A 21595-nucleotide genomic window follows, 5' to 3' on the forward strand; every position below is an offset into this window, starting at 1 on the left:
CGTTTAGCTGACTTTACAGAATTATCTCCCTGTAGTGTTAGGTACCACCTTAAAGGATGTCAAAATCAGAAAGTTTTCCTATGCACGTGCTATATTTCATTCATTCGGCAATCATCGGTAGAATCCGCTACTCTCCTTGTTAGGTGAGGGTACGGAATCGGACGAGTTGAGACGAATGATATTTCATTATACACTATACACACAATGAATTCCATTGTTAGACACTGTAACGTATACAGTATGTATATAAAAGATCTGATAGTAAAATTCACCTAGTAAATTTGTTTGTTTTGTTAACACATCGTTGTCAATATAATGGAATTTGATGCGACTGTCATACAAGTGAGAGATTTATCTAGCTTTAAAACCAGGTTCAATCCACCATTTTCTACATAAGAAAATACCTGTACCAAGTCAGGAATATGACAGTTGTTATCCATTCGTTTGATGTGTTTGAACTTTTGATTTTGACATTTGGTTGGGGACTTTCCTTTTTGAATTTTCCTTGGAGTTCAGTATTTTTATGATTTTACATTTTTCTAGTATGAAGCAGCAAACTGTTGCAAAATAAGTAACGTTACATTTAACTATACAATATACGCATTTAATGGATCTCAGTTAGTAACCGTCACCTTTACAAAAAAACGATGATTGATATCGTGATAATAACATGAACATTATAAAATTATAATATACATTCGATAGACCACATACTTAGTAATTCATTTTTCGTAACAAATTCGAAATGTACGTGTACCTCCAGCTGTGTTGCCAAGCTTTTTTTTTTATTTTACTTTGAAACTTCTAAAGTAGGCGTATGCTCCACATTGGTTTTATTCGTAAACGAGTTTGAAAAATTAAAAGAATATAGAACAGTCATGCTTTAAGCTAAGCAGTATATTTTTTTTAACTACCACACCTAAATTTTTTTTTCCTTTTTTTTTGCTCCAAAATTAATTTTATAAAACTATTTAATTTTTAAATTTTTTATTTTTATTTTAGATGAATCTGAAAAAAGTATTATAAGACGTGCTTTAAATTACTGGGAGAGTTATACCTGTATTACTTTCGAAGAAATAACATATAAAGACAACTCAAGTGTGAATGAAAACAAAGTTTACATTGTATTCACAAGCAACGAAGGGTGAGTATATTGATTTATGATAGACGTATGTATTTAAGCATTTTGGAAGAATCAATTAATACAAGAATTTTACCCATTTGATTTGTAAGCAAAAAATCCCCTCCCCCAAAACAAGAGCAAACAAAATTCGCTAAAAATCACTACATTTATATGACAATGAGTTTATTTTTCGTGCTCTTAGGCCTGGTTACTAATAAAGACCGTAAGTCTTTTTTTTTACCAAAAAAAACCCAAACTTAAAACAAATTGGCAATTAAGAGTTATTTCCCTTCTTTGAAACTAAAATCTCCTTTTATGCACCAAATGTCAATGAATACCACAAACATTCCAAAATCACTGAAGCATTAATGACTTCTATATTTCTCGTATTTGAGATGGATAGTTTTTTTGAAATATCATTGACCTATTAGTAAAATAACTACCTTTTATAATGATAAAAAAAATCAGGTGACGACGATGACGCTGAATGCGTCCTTTAAATCATTAGATATTATCAATGGTCTGCCATACGCGACATTCTTTGCAGGCTAGACAAATAAAAAACAAAAACAAAAACAAAACATATTAAAACGAAGCAAAATGTTGTTAACATACATGAAAGCGGTATAAAAATCCTGAAAGTAAATTTGTCGATTCATTTGCAATTAAATTCGACATTTGTCTCGTTGTGTCGAATATATAATTATAGACATTAAGCCTTTAGGTGTTGTCCAATATTGAGAGCATTTTTTGCACTGATTATTTATATTGTAAATATAACTTACTTGTGGTATATGTAGATATTTTAAACAGTTACAGTGTAACGTACCTGTTCGTTTTGCCTTTTTCATAGTTGTCATAAAAATATTGTTATATTTGTTAATTTTTTACCTTGAAAATAAGAGATATGATGTGCTAATTCATTACACTTAAAAAAAATATAGTCTGATATAGATTTAATTTATTTATTCTTTACTTTATTTAAACAAGTTTAATCTATTCTTTATTAGTTTTGCCCATTATTCTTATTTACATTCAAGTACCCCATTTTTCTCTATTATTTTTTATTTTTACCTTATTTTAATTCTATTATTTTACCATTTATTCGACAAGAAGCCCATTCACATCTAGTTTGTAAACACCATCCAAACCCTCATTAAAGTCCATTAAACTATACAATTTCAGTTGCTGGTCATTTGTTGGAAGAAGTACGTATCGAGAGCAAAAAGTTTCCATTTTTGAAGACTGTATATATGTAAGTGACATTTATACAAACGATAACAAAGAGATCAAATTATGTTATGAATTCTTGTGACATTATGAAACATCGAGAAATCGTTGCAATGTATATCCAAACACTAATTTCAATAAGGACACACATATGAACAGCGTCAGTAAATATAGACAATTTCTTCACCATATATAATATGACATAATGTAATTGTGCTGAAATCTGTGTTCCTAATATTTTATTTAGCCTATATAGACCGCAAAAGAAGCAAAAATGGTAGCTATTTGATATTTGTTTGGATGTTTAGGTGAGGAGGAGAATTTGTTGATGTGCTATGAATATGAACCACGTTAAAATTATACAGAATCATGATACAGATAATGTGCTATAATAGTTCTCTATGTAGCGGTACACACGATAATTCTTCTTTTGATTATTATTATTCTCAAATTTATCATCGGGATTAATTTAAAAACATCTGTTTGAGATAATTTTGGTAGCGGTTTTGTTTGACAAACATGAAATATAATTATTACAATACTTATAATCAGTGTTAGATATATAGATTAGACCGTTGGTGGAGAGTTGTCTTATTGGCACACGTACCACATCCTCATATATATATAATTAGACCTATGTCATATATTAACCGAAATATATTTTAGGAAGGCCATGTTCTTCACGAAATTGGTCACGTGATAGGGTTTTGGCATGAACATGCCCGACCTGACAGGGAAGAACATATACAGGTACAACAGAATGCCATCCAATATGGAAAACAATACAACTTTTTACACATCTCTTGGAAGGATCTAGACAACAAAGATATGCCTTATGATGTTGGATCTATAATGCATTATGGTTCGAGAGTAAGTTAAAACTACACGACATATACGCGTATTGTTATGCGTTTACTTTTCTACATTGGTTAGAGGTATAGGGGGAGGGTTCAGATCTCACAAACGTGTTTAACCCCGCTGCATTTTTGCGCCTGTCCCAAGTCAGGAGCCTCTGGCCTTTGTTAGTCTTGTATTATTTTAATTTTAGTTTCTTGTGTACAATTTGGAAATTAGTATGGCGTTCATTATCACTGGACTAGTATATATTTGTTTAGGGGCCAGCTGAAGGACGCCTCCGGGTGCGGGAATTTCTCGCTACATTGAAGACCTGTTGGTGACCCTCTGCTGTTGTTTTTTATTTGGTCGGTATGTTGTCTCTTTGACACATTCCCCATTTCCATTCTCAATTTTATATACAACAAATTGTTTTAGTTCATTAAAAATTTCACTAGTAAATAAGTTTTAGTCTTAAAATGGTCATGCTTTTGTCTATCTAAAAGTAATCTAGAAACTCTGATCCAATTAACAATATACAAGACGTTTTGGAAATTTATTTTTGCGATTTTGTTATTGTTGTAAATTCAGTACTGCAGTCAATTCTACAACGTCAAGCTTTTCAGACAATTTAAAATGTTAATGTTTTAAACATGTAAAAACGAGTATCTGAATGTTCGGAAGAAAAAAAATATTTGACTGCAAACACAGCAGTGGATAAGTCTGCAATACTGAAAATATGGGTTACTCATGTATCATTTACAGGGGAAGCTGACTCTGTAATGCACCCTGTCTCGCTTCTTTTGAGTTCATGCAATTTCTTAGTTTATATGTGTTGCATTGATTTGTCTATTTAATCAATTTATGACATTTAAGCATCGATGAACTACTGCCATCCTTAAACTATTGAACAGTCTTCAGATCTAAAAGACCGGTTCAGTTCAAAATTGGTTTTATATCTTAGGAATATATTGCATTAGATATATTTGGCAAAACTACTCGGAATTTTAGGTCCTCAAAGCTTTCCAACTTCGTAGTTTATTGGCCTTATTCTAACTTGTTTTGATTCGAGCGACACTGAAGTGACTTTTGTAGACAATATATGTATCTGGCGTATAAAATATTTATCCTGATATCTATGTTGAGTTTTTTTTTAAGTTCGGAAATTGCTATTATATAATTTATAATGTTTTAACTGTCTATAAACTCATGGTAACATTGTAGGCGTATGCTGTTGACAATCAAACTCCAGTCCCACCAACAATTATTACAAAAGATCCATTATTACAAAGAGCACTCGGACAGAGATTCCAACTTTCGTTTTACGACGTAAAGTTAGCAAATGCTGCCTACTGCGCGGGTAAGTAAAATCCCTAATCAAATGGCAAAATGAAAAGCTCAAACACATCAAACGGATGGATAACAACTGCCATATTCTGGTACAGGCATTCTCTTATGTAAAAAGTGGTTGATTTAACCTCGTTATAAAGCTAGCTAAACCTCTCACTTGTATGCCAATCGCATCAATTCCATTATGTTGACAACTATGTGTGTACAACAAAGACACAATAGGTAAAAATGTCACACATAGGGGACCAACGGCAACACGAACCCCACCAAAAACCTTCGGTGATTTCAGATAACACAATTATTGAAATAAATTGAATTTTCGAAAACAAAAATTGACAACTGACTTTAAAATGTACTTAATGAATACCCAAACCGTGTTATTTTAAATTCAGTCAATTGCGATATTAATTGACATGAAATGATTATGTAAAATATGGCTATCGTTTATCATTTATAACATAGGTTGATTGTTTTTCGATTTTTGTCTATGATGTTTGAATCGTGTTTTTGAGCTTATTATAAGATATTTATTCTTTTAATTCTGTTTTTCAGACAAATGTAACAATACCAAATTGGCACAACCATGTCAACATGATGGCTACCAAGATCCCAAGTTATGTTCTAGATGTCGCTGCACAGAAGGGCTGGGAGGAAATTACTGTGAAACAGCTGCGCCATCTGTAGGAGGTTAGTTTAATGCGTAGATTGAGAGAATGTATTAAAAATGTTTTTCCATTTGCTTCTAAGAGCATTTTTGCGTTTTTTGGTTCTGCATTACTCTCGTTTTTGTATCGACTCCTTCGTATTTCTCATTTCCTGTTTTCTTCCATGCTTTAATTCGCCGTTTCAGAATCTAATGCATCCTAGGTAATATTTTCAAAAGTGTACACCAAAACGTCCTGATTGGTTAAATTTGGAAATTTAACTAATGACGTGACGTTATTTTCATTTGGTCTATATGGTTCTAATATGCAAATAGATTCACGAATCATTGTCTGTAACCTGTAACTTCTATCAGTGCTTCTATACTTACTTGAGAAATTAATGTCATTTCAGATACGTGTGGTGGCGTTATAAATCTGACTGGTTCATCAGTACCAATTGGATATCCTACGTCCTATCGTTTCGGACAACAGTGTAACTGGTACATAAAGGTACGTCATCTCTTGGAATTCAATTTAGGGAAGCAATATATACACCTAACTGCGTTCAAACTTAGCGATAGGTCGTGCGACATAACCAATCAAACAAACTTTATTAGAATAACTCTTTATGTAACGATCGTTATTATTGGTCAATTAAAACCTTCGACCTCATACCTGCGAAATAGAACACAGTACTATAACGTTAAATGGCTTGATCAATAATCACGTAGCTGTTCAGTGTCGTTAAAAGCTTCCACCGTCGCATTCGCGTACATGATTTTGTTCTTGGTTATCCAATTACAATTCTAGCATGCAAAGTTCATTGGTGTTATAATTTTGTGCAATAGTAAAACTTTAAACTTTAAAATCTTAACAGTTTTCACATCCCTCTGGATTAAGGGACGCATCAAAAGTTCAATGTAGAATAAAAAAAACTTAATTGCAGCAATTTTTACCCCCAAACTATTTGATTTTTTTTATTCTACATTCATCTTTTGATGTCGTTCCTAAGGGAGCTACCATTTTATCTTGATTGAGGGGTGGGGGGGGGGGGGGCTTGGGTGAAGCATTTTGTCCTGCATTTTTTAATTGTAATTTCTGTCCCGTCTGTTTAAATTTCAGTCTATTCAGTCCTGCCTTTTTTATTAGTTTATCTTGATTTCTGTTTACATCTATTCCTTATTGTCATGTTCCCTATTCATATTATTCCGCAAGTTTTAGGTATTCGACATAGGATTTGTTATTTTTTTTCTGATTCAATCGTGCTATTCTAACTTAATTCAGAACATGTACCCAACCATGCTTAACAAAATTAAGATGGCAAACTATGGCAAAGTAGAAGGAACTGTTCTCCAGCGATATACTTCATGAATTTAGAATTAACTGTTTTGCTATTCTCGGTTGAAAAACAAAACGATTGTATATTGTAAATATTTGAATAGAAAAATAGAAAATAATCGGTTTTTAAAAGCGTGTTTATTCATTAAATGTAGTGATACAAAGGTGAGTTCCTTCTTTTACATGCGTTTAGTAATCTCTAATTTCTAAATCTTTCGTTTTATCATACATGTGATGATTTTGTATTTCATTTTAAATACGCATGCATACTACATTAATGTTATGCAAAGCTCTATTTGTTACTTTATGAAATTAAAAGATAAATGTTGTTTTGCATGTGTGGAACTAAAATCATCAATACATACTTGAGAGAAATGTCGTAGTTCATAAGACACAATATACATGTACTGTTTTCGATTTTAATATTGGATAAACGCTAAACTTGACTGCAGTTTAGTGAAGTCTTGATATTTTTTCTTAGTGTAAATTTGCATGGTTGTTCATTCATGACGTTAATCTTGTCGAAGCATGCGCTCTCGCTCCTTTTGAAATCTTGCAATTCCATCAGTTTCTGCTTTTAACTTTAGTTAGTTTCTTTCTGTTTTGTTCGTGGTATTTAAACATCGGTTTACTACTGTTGCCTTAATTTTGGAACAGACGATAAGGCTAAAAAGAGATCTATAAGGAATTTGATTTTGTTTTAGATATCTTGCATTGATTTAAAAAATATATATATACGTCAAAATCGTACGTAAAATAGTGAATTTAGGCTTGTTTGTCAGTTAAGTATTATATAATATCTTGTTTCTGTAAACGGTTTGGCTTTATGAGACATAATTTTCACTTACATTTCATGAACTTATGTCTTTTTTTTATATATCCTATATAACAATGAATGCTTCGTATCCGCTATGTTTGTCGCATATAAAAATCAATACCTGTTTCAATAAGCGATTTGTCTTTTTCAGTCATAATTTTCATATACATTTGATGAAATTGTGTCTTTTTTAACATATAAAGCAATGACTCCTTTGACACCACATTATCCATATAGGTGATTGATAAAGTTAAATATAACAAACTTTGTAAGACTGCAAATATTGTTTTAACCACAGATAGTAAAAATGATAATGAAGTGTTCGTTTGAAACATGTAGTTACTTCTAAATAAACTACTGGCTTTATATAAACTAGAAAAGCTTTGATTTGTATTTCCCATCCCCATTTAGATATACTAGACAAATACCAAATCAACAGTTATATGAATCAGCAATTTTCTTTTCAGGCACCTAAAAATTCCAGAGTATTTTTCACGATAACGCCTCCTCGTATAATGGAATATCCTCAGTGTGTGAGTGATACCAATAATAAGTATGTCGAATGTCTGAACTACCTGGAAGTTAGATATTCGCATAACATTGCTACAACAGGTGCACGGTAAGATATATATGTATATGATTTAGTGGATTATAATGATATATTATGTAAAATAACAAAAAAATCGAGCTCCAATCAAACGTCAAGACAGAAAGTCCCTTAACAAATAGCAAAATCAAAATCTCATACAAATCACACGAATGGAAACAACTGTCATATTCCTGATATGCAACAGGCTTTTCCTTATGTAATACAAGGTTTCATAGCTAGACACACCTCTCACGTGTATGCCATTATATTATATGTAATATAAATGTGTAAGCAAAGCAAACAGACATAACTGGTAAAAATGTCAGATTTGTCATATTATAAGAACCTTATTACATAAGTAACAATCGGTTTGTTTAAAAATAAACATGATACTGATAAAGAAAACTACACCAGTCAAAGGTACTGCTTAAGGGGGCTCTGTGGTCGAGTGGTCTAAGTTATTCATGTACTGTATTGATATCTTGTCAATATGACTGAGGATGTGAAATCCAACCCCGCATGTGATAGTGTGTTCGACCCCAATCTTAATTGACTTAGTTTTTATCGTGCCATGTTAATCAACAAGGTTATAAATGAATAAGATACTCAATTACAAAAATGTTTGCCTTAAAAAAGCAAAAAAGTAAAGAATCTTAGGGTTTGCATTGATTGTTGTTATGATTGCATTTCAATTGTCTTTTAAATATGTTTCTAAAAAAAAAATTGATAAATATTTACTGTCTTTTTTGTTCTCAAAAATACATAATAAAAACTTTATTTTCAAAGTAAACCTATCGTTATATCACAAATAACATACGAATAAGACAGATTTGTGGACATACATCTTTAGTTTGTACAGTTTCTTTTAATAGTAATTAATTAATTTCTATTTCAGAATTTGCTGTTCCTATTTAGAATCTACCAAACCTATTATTTCGGAAGGTAACGAGATGCTGGTGCTATTACGGGCAAATGCAGCAGGATCGTATGGATTCCAGGCTAAAATATGGGCAGGTATTGACATTTAGAAATATACTAACTTAAAGACTTTCCTAGGCATCGATTATCTCTGCCGTATTTGGCACAACCTTTTGGTATTTTGGGTCCTCAATGCTCTTCAAATCTATACTTGTTTGGCTTTCTAACATTTTTAATCTAAGCATCACTGATAAATCTTGTGTAGACGAAACGCACGTCTGGCGTATCAAATTATAAGCCTGGTACCTTTGATAAATAATTAGAACTGTTTAAAGCATTCAAATGACAAAAAAGGAAACATTTGCACTTTGAAATCACTTGTCTACCGTCTACATCCTCTTGAGAATCAGAGTTTTGATTTGTTTTCGTATAGTTGGGGTCTGTAAAAAGTAAAAACCCAACTCCGAGGTCAGTTTCAAAAAGGGAAAGTCCCTAATCAAATGACAAAATCAAAAGCTAAAACACGTCAAACAAATAAGCTCAAACACACAAACGAATGGACAACAACTCTCATATTCCTGACTTGGTACAAGCATTTTCTTAAGTAAAAAATGGTGGATTAAGATAGTTTTTGAGGCATGATATCGTACAGTGAGTTTTGAAATTTGATACACCTGATAAGAATCTATAAATGATAAAATTGGAAACAAAAATACAAAATAGTTGAACGTAACTTGAGAGTTGTCTCATTGGCAATCATACCACATCTTTTAATATATATTTATAAGCTAAAAGGAGTTCAGCCGAGGGTTACAAATGTACCACAGTCCATTTATGAACAAGATATTTTCATAATTCTTTAAGAATTCAAGGAATCTGCTTAAAATTGCATACGATTACAATGTTCAGGTAAATGATAAAATTCTATGAGACCTCGTGAATATGTATTGAGCTAAGTAAAAAACAGTTGCATAACAATTCCAATGAAAATGGTGTTAAAATTTGCAAACACATAAAATTGAGAATGGAAATGGGGAATGTGCCAAAGAGACAACAATCCGACCATAGAAAAAAACAACAGCAGAAGGTCACCAACAGGTCTTCAATGTAGCGAGAAATTCCCGCTCCCGGAGGCGTCCTTCAACTGGCCCCTAAACAAATATAAACTAGTTCAGTGATAATGAACGCCATACTAATTTCCAAATTGTACACAAGAAACTAAAATTAAAATAATACAAGACTAACGAAGGCCAGAGGCTCCTGATTTGGGACAAACGCAAAAATGCGGCGGGGTTAAACATGTTTGTGAGATCTCAACCCTCCCCCTATACATCTAGCCAATGTAGAGAAGTAAACGTCTCTTTAATCAATACAAAAAAGATACATGTAGTAAGTGTACATCAAATTTTCAAAAAATATTCGAGAAAATTCATCATCATACCAGCCTAATTATAAGTGAATAGATATAAGAAGATGTGGTATAAATACCAATAAGACAACTCTCTATCCAAGTCACAAGTTATAAATTTAAAGTAAATCATTAATGTAGGTCAAATTTCTTGAATGCTTATTATATAAATATAAACTGACCTTTTCAGAACCATGTGGAGGCTGTGTTACCGGAACAGAGTTAAGTCATCGGCCTTGTTCTAGGAATGTGCCATACGTCTGTGAACGTCAATGGAATTATACTGAATGGAATCCCTGTCCCAGTGGAAACTGGTGGTGGGCTGATAATAAAGACTGCAATAAGCTTGTGTAAGTTAAAAGTTACAAAAATTAATCTTATATTATATCGCACTATTGCATGATTTCTAAACACTTGTTATAATTTATCAACATATTTTAACGTAGTGAGACAAATAGTGTCATATGTAAAACCTGATCTATTGTCACTAGCGGAGCACATGAGATCACCTTTGTTTTTTTTGTTGGAGTTAGTATTGCTTTTATTTTAATTAATTAGTCGTGTATTAGGAAAACTTTTAAATATAAATAATAATATATATGGTATGAGTGCCTATGAGACAATTCTCAATCACCATGTATAAAACGATAACAATTATATGTCGAAGTACTGGCCTTCAACACAGAGCCTTGGTTCACACTAAAAAGGAAGCTATAAAAAGTAAAATCACAAAAATACTGAACTCCGAGGACAATTCAAGACGGAAAGTCCTTAATCAAATGGAAAAATCAAAAGCTCAAACACATCAAACGAATAGAATATAAAGTGCCTCTTAATTACTAGTGTTAAACAAGAAAACCAACGGTCTAATCTATATAAAAAAGAGAAACGACAAACACTTATAAGTTACACCAACAAACGACAACAACTGAACAACAGGCTCCGTAATGTATGATTAAAAGTGGTGCGAAAGATACCAGAGGACAGTCAAACTCATTAGTTTGAAAATAAACTGCCAACGACATGGCTAAATATGAAAAAGACAAACAGACAAATAATAGTAAACATGACACAACATCAAGAACTATAGGATTTGCAACAGGAACCCCACCAAAAACTGGGGGTTATCTCAAGTGCTCCGGACAAGAGAATAAACTGCTTCTCAGACCACCAAGAATGAAGACCTCCTTGCAAAAGAGGGGTGGATATACCAGAGCGATAGTCAAACTCATCGATCAAAAATAAACTTACAACGCCATGTCCAAAAATGAAAAACACCAATAGATGAATAATAGAACACGACATAGAAAACTATAGACTTAGCAACACGAACCCCAATAAAATAAAAACTTGGAATGAACTCAGGTGCTCCGAAAGGGCAATCAGATCCTGCCCCACATGTGGCACCCGTCGTATTGCTCATGTTAATACATAACCGGGAAATAGTCTAATTCGGTAGGTCACATTCATGAAAAGGGTAAGGGATTGTAGTCGTCTCGACGTAAGGAACATATTTGATATCATCTGTGGCACGGTTATTACATAACGGTTAAACAACTCGTGATGGTGTATTCAAATGCTTTATCACTTCTGGTTTCTTTAAGACTGCTGGCTTATTTAAGTACTATAATTTAAAAAATGTTTGAAGGAAGTTGAGTATAATTTTGTTTCTATTACAGGAATAAGACAGCTGTGAGGTCTGGAATTTGCCATAGATCTGAACTTTTCTGCTGTAATGGCTATCAATTAAATGGAACAGATTGCATCAGTAAGAATTCAATACATATAATATTAAGGAAGAGGTTTTGTATCATTCTTTAATTTCAACATAGCAATACTTTCAAGTGTCTTTTAAAACTTAGCTTATATTATATTTGCCGTATTTAGAAAATATCATTTATAAGACAATTGTTGGGTTTATATCAAATGAAAACGAAGGGCTATTACTTAGAAACACTATAAACCAACTAGGTTGCAATTTATTGACAAGTAAAAATAAATAGGCAAATATAAAATATTCTAGCAGAGACATATATAATACATTTATTGGTACTGCATGCCAGAGCCGGTCAGAACGAATATGCCAAACTTGGGTATGTTCATGTGAACATATTTAGATAAAGGCAACAGTAGTAAATCGTTGTTTAAAAGTCATAAATCGATTGAAAGAAAACTAATCCGGGTTACAAGCTAAAACTGGAGGAAAGACCTAAACTATAAGAGGAAACAACGGAACAACAGAAACACTGAAATACAAAAAACAAACAAACGCAAACATACATAATTACAGACTACTTGGTAACAACTGCCATATTCATAACTTGGTACTGGATAAGCAAAATTAAAACGCCTTCATCGTAAACTGTTTCTCTATTATATTGGATAGAGTATAGGGGGTTGTGATCTCACAAAACATGTTTAAGCGCGCCGCGTATTTGCACCTGTCCTTAATTAGGAGACTTTGGCCTTTGTTCGTCTTATATTATTTTTTAAATTTAAGTTTATTTCTATGTTTTGAAGTTTAGTATAACTAGATATAGGAAAATATGGTATGAGTGCCAATGAGACAACTCATTTTTCACTGAATTAGTACATATTTTATTAAGGGCCAGCTGCGGCCCACCGCCGGGTTCGGGATTTTCTCGCTATGTTGAAGACCCATTGGTGGGCTCCCATTGATTTTTGCTCTTTGGTCGGATTATTGTCCCTTTGACATTTTCCTCATTCTCACTTTTAAACACTTTTACTATTGTAGAATCATCGTCAGTAGCCAATATAAGTATAGTTATCCAGCCTGGTGCGTCATCAACAGAATATATAGTACCTACACACGATCCTTCTAAGAATAAAGAGAACGATCCATCATTAGGAAACTGGACCACGTGGTCAAATTGTTCGACTGCATGTGGTGGATGTGGAAATCAAACTCGTCAGCGGCTGTGCTACGATCCAATTTTATGCAGGTAAGCTGAATAAAAATGGCTGTAACGATGAATTGTACTGCGGGCTGATTTATTGTCTAATTACTTTTTAATGAACCAATAGATTTGTTTATTAGTTTATTATCTACTTTTGTTTTATGAAGTTTTTAAAAGGCTACTATATATTGTGATAAATAGAACAATTCCGAGTGTTCTACAGTTTGCTTCATTCACATATTTTATAAGTATCAATCTACTAGTCTCAATAAAGCTTAAACAACCAATGTGACTTATAATATTCAATTCTTCTTCAAATACCGTATAGATTTTACTTGAAAAATGTATACGAAATATTTTTGCGGATTAATATCTTTTATCAATACTTTTGCATGTACATTTTTAGATTGGCAAAATTTATTTTAGCGATTTCGTTCTATCCGCGAAAATAAGCGAAAATTTTCACTCCACGAAAATAAGCGAAAATGCCGCTTTACGATTATTTCTTATTAATTTGATCTCTTTTTTGACCTATAGGATTCGATTCAGCTTTAATTATCTTCTGTCACTTTTGTAACGATTATATATTTTAAAATTTCAGTGGAAAATCAATAGAAGTAGAAACGAGAAGCTGTAATAAAAATCCATGTACTCAAGTCAAGTTTGGAACTCGAACCATATCAAAAGTGGTTGTGTGTAATCCTATTACATTACAAAAATGTACAGTGTAAGTATATTAACCTGGCATTCCTTTCGAAAACTGTATAGTAGAAAAACAAAGGATATAGGGTATCCATCCATCAGACAAAAAGTAAAGGAACAGTGGTTTTATTGCTGTTATTCATCTCAAATTCACAGTGAGATCTTCAACACAGAGGAAAAAAAGACCTTTTACCTCATTCCAAGTTTAAGACAAAATATCTGTAATGGAAGACAAAGCTGTATAATCACTCTGCTTGCTATTTCATTGTGAAGTTTAACATTTTATTGGAATACCTATATTAACATTAGTGAAAGAAAAATAACTCTAAGTTGTATTTTAAAAACAACTGTCGTACACTATTGACTTTAATTCCCCATGCGTGTTCTTATTGTGTTTGGATTGTATCATTGATCACTGTATATCTTTTGTGTTTCGAGGTATGAGTGGAATGTTGGAAAATATTGTTTTCTAGTGATAAAATTTACGTTCTTTTCTTTACGTATACCGTACACTATAATTACGAAAACAAAAAATCAAATATGTTAAAAGTGAAAAACAAATAATGTCGATCTGTCTATCTAAATAACATACATGACATATATTAAGAAAAGTAAATCTCAAATTAAAATAACCAAATTATTTTCTAAGGATGTTTGATGCACTAAAATTAAAATATATAATCTTATTTGTTCTGTTTTGTGAAGTATATGATTTTAACTGTTCTGTTTGAAAAGAAAATAATTGATTGTTCGGAAGTATTTGAATATTTATGTGTAACTAAATCCACACCTAAATCCTATCAGATATGGAAGGTAACACCTTGCATTTTATTATCTTAAGCTTGTTATATTGGAAAATTGTGCAATTTATTCTCCATGTCAGCTAGAATTATTTATTTAATCTTCGACGTTAATGTCATAAGTGTTTTTCACTGCGATGATACTGTCAGCAATTCATACCATATCCGAGAGTCTGAATTGCATGTGTGTGTATGGGGAGGGAGGGTGTCATTTTATTCTGTATTCTTTACTTTTTATGCCTTCTTCTATAATTTGTATACAGTGCGCCCATTAATTTTTTTTTCTTGTTCTTTATAATTTTGTCTTTCATTATTCTCTATACTTTATTTTTTTTTTACATTTTTCTGTTATCTGTATATTTTTTTCGTATTATTCTCTATAAACCCCCATCCACCTTCCACCTTCATATCCGGCATTAAGTATCCTTTAAGCAAATCGAATAAACATAAATGTATATTTTATTATTGAGAAACGTCAAGTGTCAAAACGCATTACAGATGGCTCATAATTTGTTACCGCCAGATTCGTATTTCTTTTGACCGTAAATGTTGCGTCTTTTCTGTAAATTGGATAAGAAAAGGGCTCTATTTGTCCATTGTGCACTATGTCGGAAATAATTTTATATCCCATTTATGGGCATTATGTTTGCTGGTCTGTGCGTCCGTCCCTCCGTTCATCCGTTCGTCCGTCCGTCTGTCCAGCTTCAGGTTAAAGTTTTTGGTCGAGGTAGTTTTTTTATCAAGGTGAGGTCAAACCAACTTGAAACTTAGTAAACATGTTCCCTATGATATGATCCTTCTAATTTTGATGCCAAATTAGAGATTTTATCCCATTTTCACGGTCCACTGAACATTGAAATGATAGTGTGGATGGAGCATCCGTGTACATTCTAGTTTGTGTTTATATCTCGCTTATGTTTTGACAAGAATGTGGCTCTCGATTAACAACAGTTTGATGGTCTTATGTTCATATTATCATACAAAGTTGAACAGCATAACTTTATTTTGTATATTTTTGTCTATTGTAGATACGAGAAAGAAACATATCCATTCATATCGGAAACATGTTGTACGGGATATGCAAAGAATAGCAACGGCACATGTGCAAAAACTGGAACGTGAAAATCATTTTACGGAATGAAATAAAAGTGCTCCTTGTGATAAAAACATAACCAACACAATCCAATTTAAAACATGTTTTCATTCCGTATATTTATGTAGGTAAAGTAACATTGTGCAAGACAATCATTCATTTGTTATTATATGCATTATAACTATCATACATTACGCAGAAATTGGTGCTACATTATAAATTAAGTATGTGTTCTTTTAGTTATAGCAAACCATTTAAATAGGCTAGTTTACATTGCGATAAAACGTGACACGGTACTTGTCTATCCCAAATTCATGTATTTGGTTTTGATGTTATATTTGTTATTCTCGTGGGATTTTGTCTGATGCTTGGTCCGTTTCTGTGTGTGTTAGTTACATTGTAGTGTTGTGTCATTGTTCTCCTCTTATATTTATGCGTTGCCCTCAGTTTTAGTTTGTTACCCCGATTTTGTTTTTTGTCCATGGATTTATGAGTTTGAACAGCGGTATACTACTGTTGCCTTTATTTTTCAATGGTTCTAAAAACAGTTTAGAATATAAAATAGACAGTTTTAAAAACAATATTTAGCGAGTGTAAATTAAGGGATAACAGTATTGTAATTAGAAATTTGCATTCAGCAATCTAAGCTTAAATGGTTACAAGGTTAGTGAACAACAATATGGTTGTACATTAAGTTTATATATAAATGTAAGCATATCCAATTCTGTACAGTTGTCTCAAAAGGCATCTGGCAGAAAAACTCTTTCAAATTATTTTTTTTATTTGACGTCTGTGGTTCAGCGCGCAATTTAAAACGTCGATAATTTGAATTATGCCTAGATTTTGTGGCGTCAGAAACTTGAATTTAACGTTAAAGAATGCTGCATGTAAACGAAGCATACAACCATTCATAGTATTCATAGTTATTGACTCAACATGGCAATGAATATAAAAAAAACTGTCCTTTTTCGAATTATGATAATATGTGCATGTCAAAATATAGGAGAAACATCCAAAAGTGGAATGCATAGATCTAGTTAGAAATCCATTTTAGTTTGTGTTGATATTTATTGCCTTTAAATCAAGCCGTGTTTAGTTTGATTGGAGGAAATACATGTAAATTTCTCATTGAATATTCCAGAAATTATTTTTTTAAATATTACACATTCATGAGATAATTTCACTTATGTCATATTCGCTAAACAGAAATATGTCATACAATAGTCTCTCAGGAGCCTGTAAGTCAGTGGTTGTCGTTTGTTAATGTGTTACATATCTGTGTTTTGTTCATTTTTTGTACATAAATGAGGCCGTAAGTTTTCTCGTTTGAATTGTTTTACATTGTCATGTCGGGGCCTTTTATAGCTGACTATGCGGAATGGGCTTTGCTCATTGTTGAAGGCCGTACGGTGACATGTAGTTGTTAATTCCTGTGTCATTTTGGTCTCTTGTGGAGATTTGTCTCATTGGCAATCATACCACATCTTTTTATATCTAAACATAGAATATCGTATCTTACTTTCATAGTCTTTGAACATAAAATGTCGTATCTTACTTTCATAGTCTTTGAACATAGTATGCCGTATCTCACTTTCATAGTCTTCAAACATAGAATGCAGTATCTTACTTTCAAATAATAGTCTCGTGCCTCAATTAAAAAATCTCCACACAGAAGTATTCCAAAAATACAACTACCAGGTATTCCTAAATCGTCTATAAATAATTTAAATATATAATTTCGTTATTTCAACTATCGCCCATGTCGAATTTTATCCCAGTCTTTCCTCTATTATACATATATCCTGTAAAGCATTCAGTGAATCGGAACATAAAAAGAAGTCAACAACGGTTCGCTGAATGCTTCATAAAGAAGATAAATGAGCAGAACATGTGAAGTCTATTGATAGCCTTACATTATATTTTATTATTCATTTTCATCAAGTTGATTTTTTTAAATTAAGAAAATGAATTGTTGTCAATTAGGTTGTATTTTATCTTGCAATCGGTACAACTCGGAATCGACCGTAACTTCATTTTGAAGTACCGAGGTTAGCCGATTATTTTATTTTGTTGTTACTTTGTCTGTCTCGTTAAGTTAAAGAGAGTTAATTTATTGCATGAATGTGTATCTGTGACAATAATTTTATATTATGATATTGAAGTTTTTTGTAAATAAAGTTATATTTTCATAGATGATTTTTGTTTAAATTGATCCCTGTATTCAAGTGGCATATCTTTAACGCTATTAATGTGTTGCGTTAATGTGTAAATGAACACTAGTGCATAACCAGAATATTTGGTTGCTGTTTATGATTAATCATTGCCATCGCACATACTAGTAACACCAGTCATGGTACTCACTCGTTTTGCATACGAAATAAAGATTATTACCAATACTGTACAACAGACCAACAGCAAGAACATACAGGAGCCTGTAATTCAGTGGTTGTCGTTTGTATATGTGTTACATATTTGTTTTTCGTTCATTTTTTTTTACATAATTAAGGCCGTTAGTTTTCTCGTTTGAATTGTTTTACATTGTCTTATCGGGGCCTTTTATAGCTCACTATGCCGTATGGGCTTTGCTCATTGTTGAAGGCCGTACGGTGACCTATAGTTGTTAATGTCTGTGTCATTTTGGTCTTTTGTGGATAGTTGTCTCATTGGCAATCATACCACATCTTCTTTTTTATATATCCCAGAACAAATAGATGTGAATCCAGTTTCCTTTTTCGTGGTATACAAACCCTATAACGTTACGCACGCTGTTCCTACAACCCCTAGGATTTGTAACACAATCTTCGAAATTTCCTCCGCAAAACAAAAAAGAAATGTTAGCAAAAACGAACCACTATTAAAACAAATTCAATATATGTTTTAAATTATGTTTTTATAGCTCTTGATCATATACTAAGTAATATCTAGTATATTTGAGGATTAAAATAACAAAGCTATGTGAAAAAAACGGATGTCCAACGTTACATTTATGAAAAACTGTTTTGACTCTTATGTATAGTGATCATATTTCTTATTCTCTGATCTTTCGGAAACTTGGCAGGAACAACGGCATGTGTCGGTTCTTTGTGTTGTTAAAGCCGTTATTTTGCCAAATTTCATTTGACTCGGTGGCCGCATATTAAGCTGGAATAAGAAAAATGTCCAACGACGTTTTTCGGTAACTTAACGACTGAAAGTTAATTTTATAAGTAGATATAGCGGAAAACGAATAAAAAGAGTAAGACAATAATAACATTTACCAAAAGTACAAATATTTGCCTCATTGTTCGTGAGTTCAAATATGGCAGATTTTATAAAATCTTCTCTACACAGTCGTTTTTCAAGCGGTAGCCATTTTGTCCAAGTTGATATTTCATTTTTCAAAGCAGTTAACGCGTATTTTTTAACTGATATTTCAATAAGTTATTTATAATTGATCAAAACAAAAGTTAGATACAGGAAGAGTACAAAATGCCAAAATTCTTTTCTTATTTACTACATATTTAGGTCTTAAAGGAATAAATTTTTCAACACATTACAAAACGGTAGCCATTTTGTCCAAACGTCTAAAAACGTCGAAAAATCCGAAAAACGCTAATTTCCGACGTTACATGTCCTAAAGTTTCATTTAAATGTTTATGATAATTAAAACAAATCGTTTGGTGAAATTTGGAAAAAGATGTTGATGGCTGCCGAAAAAAATAAATAGTGCATGTTGCTACGCTCCGGCCGGGACATAGATTCGACACAGGTTTAATTTTGCAATTTTTATTGATCGTTTATAGCTTTTATCGATTTATTTAAAAGAATCGTGAAAAGGGAAATTAAATCTCATTACATGAACTTCGTTCAACTTTTGCAAAGACAAATTGGAAACACCAAGACAATCCTCTAAATGTAAAATGCGAATTTTAATTTATGTTGCGGAAGGACTACGAAATAGATCATTTAAAGTCGTCACTTCAGTAAGGTGCATTCACAACTTATATTAAAAGACTTAATACTAGTCCACAGAATGTTTTACTTCGCAATTTGTCCTACTATTCATGTTATAACTGAAAGTAATTCCTGTACTACATGTACTAGCGAAGCCGGAACTTTTCGTCAATATTAACTTGTGCATGAAATTGAGGTAATTAAAAGACAAATCCAAAACAGCGACGAAAACCGTTTCATTGAATTAATAAAACCCGAGATTATATTAGCCGTTTTTACGGACAATTCAGGAGTAGATTACTATATTTTAAAATGTATATCAGAAGTTAAACAATTTTATTTAAGCAAGCAACTTTAGAAGACTTGGAAAATAATTCTCAAGCCAAGATTCAAGAAATTGAAGGGGTGTATTTCGACAAATTATGTGCCAAGAAAAATACAATTCTATTCAAATTAATCAAGGTTAAAAAAAAGTTTCGATTTACTTGCAGAGTGTCAGATATATTTGTATTGGGGTTGAATTAAGATATAGAAATTTTACAATAACAGATGATATGCACCATGAAAGTTAAACATCCTATGATAAAAGTTTTGCACATTATTTATGGAAACCGTATACATGTACAGTACTTCCGTCCAATTTTTCCTATCTACATTACTTGCGACAGTAAGCACTGCATTTTAGGTGAAATAACTTAAAAGGTAAACATTATTAAATCGATTTCCACAACTTGAGGTAATTTATGATAAAATGATATCACAAAAAGAACAGAACCAGAAATCAACCAACAACATATAAAAAAAACCCGAATAAAACTTGCAAAAATTAATCAAAGTCAAATACCCTCTTTGACGCTGCATTTTTAGTGTAACGTCGTGTTGTAGGAACATCGTGCACAACGTCTTAGCATATCTAGACAATTTTTCGTATAAGTAAAACATACATAAATCAAAGACAATAACAATCAAATCCAAGGAGTAAACAAAGACTAACAAAACTAAATGACATTTACATCAACAGTTATAAATAATAAATAAGAAATAACACGAACTCAACTAAAATCTCCCCTAAAAACCACTCAAACTGCACATCAAAGAAACATGTAACTTCGAATTGTTTGGACGAGAACAGCCTTTCTATAAATAAGCAATTACATCAAATAATACAAACATAACCGACCATGCGAGACACAAATGGGTATTCAAGGTAAACAATCACTAGTAGTATTCAGACATAATTACTAACAATTGGAAAATACTTAAATATCAAGACCATATAAGCATACTTGCATGTAGTCATTTGAACTATAAATTTACCAATAGGACAGTTTCTCATAACTGTCACAATATTTGTGACCATAACATACTTTATCATTGTTTATATAATGTAGATTGTTAACACGCAGGTTATGAGTTCAAATCCAAAACGGACATTAATTGACTTTATCGATTGTCGGTGGTTGTCTCTGGCTTCTTCAACCAATAATTATAACTGACCACCACGAAATAGCGCAATAATGTCAAAAGTGGCGTTAAACAAACACCAATCAGTTGATATAGTGTAAAGACATGTATCTACTGTGGAAGACCGTAAATTGATTTTATTCTTTTTGACTTTAATCGTATACCTAGCACTGATTTCTATTAAAAAATAGAATACACCACTATAAAGACAAATGTATTGTCTAAAAGTACAAGCTTTCATTTCAGCCGTCACTAGCGTTCGTCTTTGTCCAAAGAAGTGAACTCTCCAATTTTTGAAATGTTAAGTTAAGAACAGCAATAAAATGTAGCGTGTTTGATTTATTTGCCATTTCATATATATGTTTGTCTTTATTATAATATTGTGTTGTTAGCAAGCCCTAATTTATGGTTTCCAAACAAAAAAAAACAGCAAG

General features: G+C 32.1%; 1 protein-coding gene across 1 annotated transcript in view; it reads left to right on the top strand.

The window, feature by feature from the left end:
- LOC139498115 (zinc metalloproteinase dpy-31-like) overlaps window positions 1-17402 on the top strand; it is a 42893-nt gene extending 25491 nt beyond the window's left edge. The window contains exons 4-16 of the mRNA XM_071286452.1: window positions 1003-1144; window positions 2309-2378; window positions 3020-3223; window positions 4412-4547; window positions 5090-5224; window positions 5594-5691; window positions 7804-7955; window positions 8821-8939; window positions 10442-10601; window positions 11931-12019; window positions 13007-13214; window positions 13771-13896; window positions 15700-17402. Coding sequence (XP_071142553.1) covers window positions 1003-1144; window positions 2309-2378; window positions 3020-3223; window positions 4412-4547; window positions 5090-5224; window positions 5594-5691; window positions 7804-7955; window positions 8821-8939; window positions 10442-10601; window positions 11931-12019; window positions 13007-13214; window positions 13771-13896; window positions 15700-15793 — 1733 coding nt within the window. The 3' untranslated portion in view covers window positions 15794-17402. The remainder of the gene's footprint in view (window positions 1-1002; window positions 1145-2308; window positions 2379-3019; window positions 3224-4411; window positions 4548-5089; window positions 5225-5593; window positions 5692-7803; window positions 7956-8820; window positions 8940-10441; window positions 10602-11930; window positions 12020-13006; window positions 13215-13770; window positions 13897-15699) is intronic.
- Window positions 17403-21595: the final 4193 nt, after the last annotated feature.

The sequence above is a fragment of the Mytilus edulis genome, chromosome 12, assembly GCF_963676685.1.
Source record: "Mytilus edulis chromosome 12, xbMytEdul2.2, whole genome shotgun sequence".
NCBI lineage: Eukaryota > Metazoa > Mollusca > Bivalvia > Mytilida > Mytilidae > Mytilus > Mytilus edulis.